Here is a 4,226-nt window from a genome sequence, read left to right as displayed (position 1 = left end):
AGTGGCTGTGTGGTAAATAGCTTGCTTACCAACCACAGGGTTCTGGGTTCAATCCCACTGCGTGGTACCTTGGGCAAGTGTCTTCTACTATAACCTCGGGTCGACCAAAGCCTTGTGAGTGGATTTCGTAGATGCAATTTGAAAGAAGCCCATCGTATATATGCATATATATATATATATATATATATATGTGTGTGTGTGTGTGTGTGTGTGTGTGTGTATGTATGTGTGTCTGTGTTTGTCCCCCCAACATCGCTTGACAACCGATGCTGGTGTGTTTACGTCCCTCTAACTTAACGCTTCGGCAAAAGAGACCAGTAGAATAAGTACTAGGCTTACAAAGAATAAGTCCTGGGGTTGATTTGCTTGACTAAATGTGGTGCTCCAGCATGGCCGCAGTCAAATGACTGAAACAAGTAAAAAGAGTAAAAAAAAGAGATAGATAGATAGATAGATAGATAGATAGATAGGTAGATTGATAGAGAGATAAATAAATAGACAGACAGGTAGATAGATAAATCCACATGCATATAGACACATACATAGACACTAAATTACAAACAAAAGAGTGTATGCAAGCATATTTGCTATTACACGTACAGACACACATACACACTCACACATGCACAAGCAAGCACATTTATACATTAAAAATATTAGTTTTTAAACAGAAAATCCAATGAAAATATCTAAGCATGCAACCTCACAAATGACAGCAACCCCAGCCATCACAACGACAAACAGCAACTAACAAAAGCAACAATGCCAGTGTAACACCACCCGTCCTTTACCACTGATATCCCCGACGACACCATTGTCACTTAAGAAGGAGAAGTAAGTGATCCATTATGCTTTCTTTGTTTTCTTTCTTCTTTGATGCCTATTGATTGCCTCTGTCACAGTTAAGAAAAGATAAAAAAGCAAAAACAAAAAAAAAATATATATATATATATCGTGCGCTGTGTATATGAACTGAACAAACTTGCGTGGCACCACATTGATGACAGGCTGTCATCTGCTCAACAGTTCCACTGAGATGGAATGGTGCTTCCACACTCATCTCTCATCTCTCGTTGCTTTCATAAAATTACTGCTTTTATAACACTTGGATTTTTCCGAATGAAAGATTGTTTCGAGGAAGAAACAGTAAAATAAAAAAGAAAAAGAAAAAGAATAATTTCAACAGGAAGGAAAGTAATAAGCAATCAAAAGAAGGAGCGAGTGAATTAGAGAAGTAGCAGAAGACCATAAACAGCAGCAACAACAACAACAATAATTGATACATATATATAAAAGTAACTGGTATTATATACACTATCTGATTTTTGTTTTGGATCTTGCTATTTCTATCACGCAATACACTATTTTGGTCTATCCACTTCTCTGTTGATCTGTTTATCAATCTTTCTATCATTTCTCTATTTATATCTATCTCTCTATCTCTGTTATCTGGCTGTCTGTTTCTCTCTCTCTATCTACCTCTCTGTCTCTCTATCTATCTCTTTCTCTCTCTCTCTCTATCTTTCTCTCTATCTATCTGTCTGTCTAACTATCCACCTATCTATCTCACTAAAATCTCTACACATTTTCTCTCTCTCTCTCTCCATCTCTCTCTCTTTCTATTCATCTATCTATCTATCTGTCTGTCTACCTAAAAATCTTTTTTTTTTTTTTTTTAAATCATAGAATGCTAAACCACTGTCATAATCTAAATTCTGCAAAATAAAAAAAAAAATGAAGATGATTTCAGTACAACTTCAGAATTGCTTACCTTACCATAAATTCACAAATATTCAAAAACAAAAACCAAAAAATACAAAAAGCACAAAAAGACACTAGGGCTCATGAAAGTTAGTATACTTAGTAAACTTCCATGTACTTTTCTCCTAGTTAAAATCTCTGAAACAAAAGAAAATCTGAGAAAAATCTCAGGTCGCACTACTGGTAAGACAAATCTTAGAAAGTTTTCTTATTCTACTTTTTTATTCGTCTCTTTATTATTTATTTATTTACCTATTCATTTATTTATTTTTGCTTGAAATTCTTATCACTGAAGAATATCAGTAAATGGGAATCCTTGATCTAATTTAAAGATTATTTAAAAGCATAGAGGATAAAAAACCAATTCAGATATATATTATGATAGTAATGAAAGGATGCGATGTTAGTATTGTTCAATAAATACATTGATTAATAAATAGTTTCTTGTTTTGTCTTTCCGTTTTTTTTTTTTTAGTTTTTTTTTATTCAATTTTGGAAGTCAACTGTTCTCTCGGCTGAAAGTTCAAAAATAGAATAAAAGGTGATTATATTTTATTTAAATATTAATTTTTGAACTGTGGAATGAGAAATAAGTACTTTGAGCACCAAGTACACAATTTTCAATGTTTAAACTTAGTTGAAGTAATTTCATTTTAACTTTAACCTTTTAATTGTTTCCAGTTAACATTATCTGTTATTCTATTATTATTATTATTATTATTATTATTATTATTATTATTATTATTATTATTATTATTATTATTATTATTATTATTATTATTATTATTATTATTATTATTATTATTATTATTATTATTATTATTATTATTATTATTATTATTGTTATTATTATTATTATAAGTTTTGAAGTCAAACAACCTTGCATCAGAACAAAACAAATGGATATAATTAGAATATAATATAATATGATAAATAAGGTTTCGTTATATTTGAAGCTTTCGTGTCTTTAATGTTTTTAAAAGTTATTGAGTAAATTGAATAATTAATTTGATGTGATTGTTTTGTTTTAATCTTACACACACACACACACACACACACACACACACACACAGATGTAGACACATACATAACACACATACACACACACATATACACATACATATATCCATACATCTATATATATATATATATATACATAAATAAATAAATATATATATGTATATAAATGCATATATGTGATATAATATAACAAAATGAAATATAAAATAATATATTTTCTTTATGATTTCTCAACAGGAACCGTTTCACTGACTTAGTAATAGTCACGGCTGTCAAAATTTTCCATTTTCACTTTCTTAGAACTCGAATTATTTTTTCACCTGTATAAGAAATCTCTGCTGGCTTTGAGTCATTGCAGAGGTTATTATACATACACCCATACACACCTCTCTTTCCTTCTCTCTCTCTCTCTCTCTCTGCATGTGCGTGTGTGTACATAAAGAGAATATATATATATTCACTTTAATTTCTCTCTCTCTCTATCGCTCTATTTATCTATCCATCCATCCATCCTTACATACATAAGCACATACATACATACATATATACATACATACATACATATATATATATATATATATATATATATATATATATATATATATATATGCATTCACACATACGAACACACTTTCTTGAGCCATGTATGCACAGACACATACAGGCACACACAGACATACATCTATTTGTGACACACACTAAAAAATCGTTACAAAAAAATTCTCGAACAAACTATGTTCTTATGTTTTTTACTCTAACATTCTAATACCAAGTGACAAAAGGAGTCAGCATATGTGGTCACTCAAGTTTACAAAATTACAGAGCATGTATAGCTGTTCTGAACAATGAGAGAACATACTACTAGTCTGGCAATGCTAGTGCCGGTGCCAGTGAATTATACAAATGCCGACAAATGGATTGCAGTTAGATTTTACTTCAATCACACAGCTGCCTCATGCTCATGGTGATGAGCAGCAAGAACAGAATGGGTCTGACACAGAGGGTGAAACAACCACTTGTGGAGGGAATAGTATCCTAGCTTGTAAGTTTGGAATGACAATTAATCGACTGTTTTTTACTGGGAAACGCATGAGGGCAAAATCTGGTATGAAGTCCTCTATCCAAGGAAGAGTGTACAACTTTTTAGAAAGACCTACTGGATGGAGATGTTTCATATATCATTTCACTGTGTAAGTAAATACTAATGTTTTTCTTCAATTTTTTCTTTCTTTTTTTTTTGATTTTTCTTTACTTTTCTTTTACTTTCTGTGTTCTGATGTTTATTTTATATCATTTGAGATCACTTACATGTGCAACAAGCACACTGTAAAAGCAACAAATAAAATAAAAGTGCATTAACACATTTATACTCACATATATATATAATATATATGTTTGCATGTGTGTTTGTATATATCTATATATATACACACACACACATATAT

General features: G+C 30.8%; 1 protein-coding gene across 1 annotated transcript in view; it reads left to right on the top strand.

The window, feature by feature from the left end:
* The first annotated feature begins 634 nt into the window (after nt 1-634).
* LOC106867967 (potassium voltage-gated channel subfamily KQT member 1) overlaps nt 635-4,226 on the top strand; it is a 255,118-nt gene continuing 251,526 nt past the window's right edge. The window contains exons 1-3 of the mRNA XM_014913048.2: nt 635-1,944; nt 2,237-2,302; nt 3,019-3,971. Coding sequence (XP_014768534.1) covers nt 3,685-3,971 — 287 coding nt within the window. The 5' untranslated portion in view covers nt 635-1,944; nt 2,237-2,302; nt 3,019-3,684. The remainder of the gene's footprint in view (nt 1,945-2,236; nt 2,303-3,018; nt 3,972-4,226) is intronic.

Source organism: Octopus bimaculoides, chromosome 2, assembly GCF_001194135.2.
Source record: "Octopus bimaculoides isolate UCB-OBI-ISO-001 chromosome 2, ASM119413v2, whole genome shotgun sequence".
Classification (NCBI taxonomy): Eukaryota; Metazoa; Mollusca; class Cephalopoda; order Octopoda; family Octopodidae; genus Octopus; species Octopus bimaculoides.
Note: the sequence above shows the minus strand (reverse complement) of the source record. Positions and strands in the feature narration are given on the sequence as shown.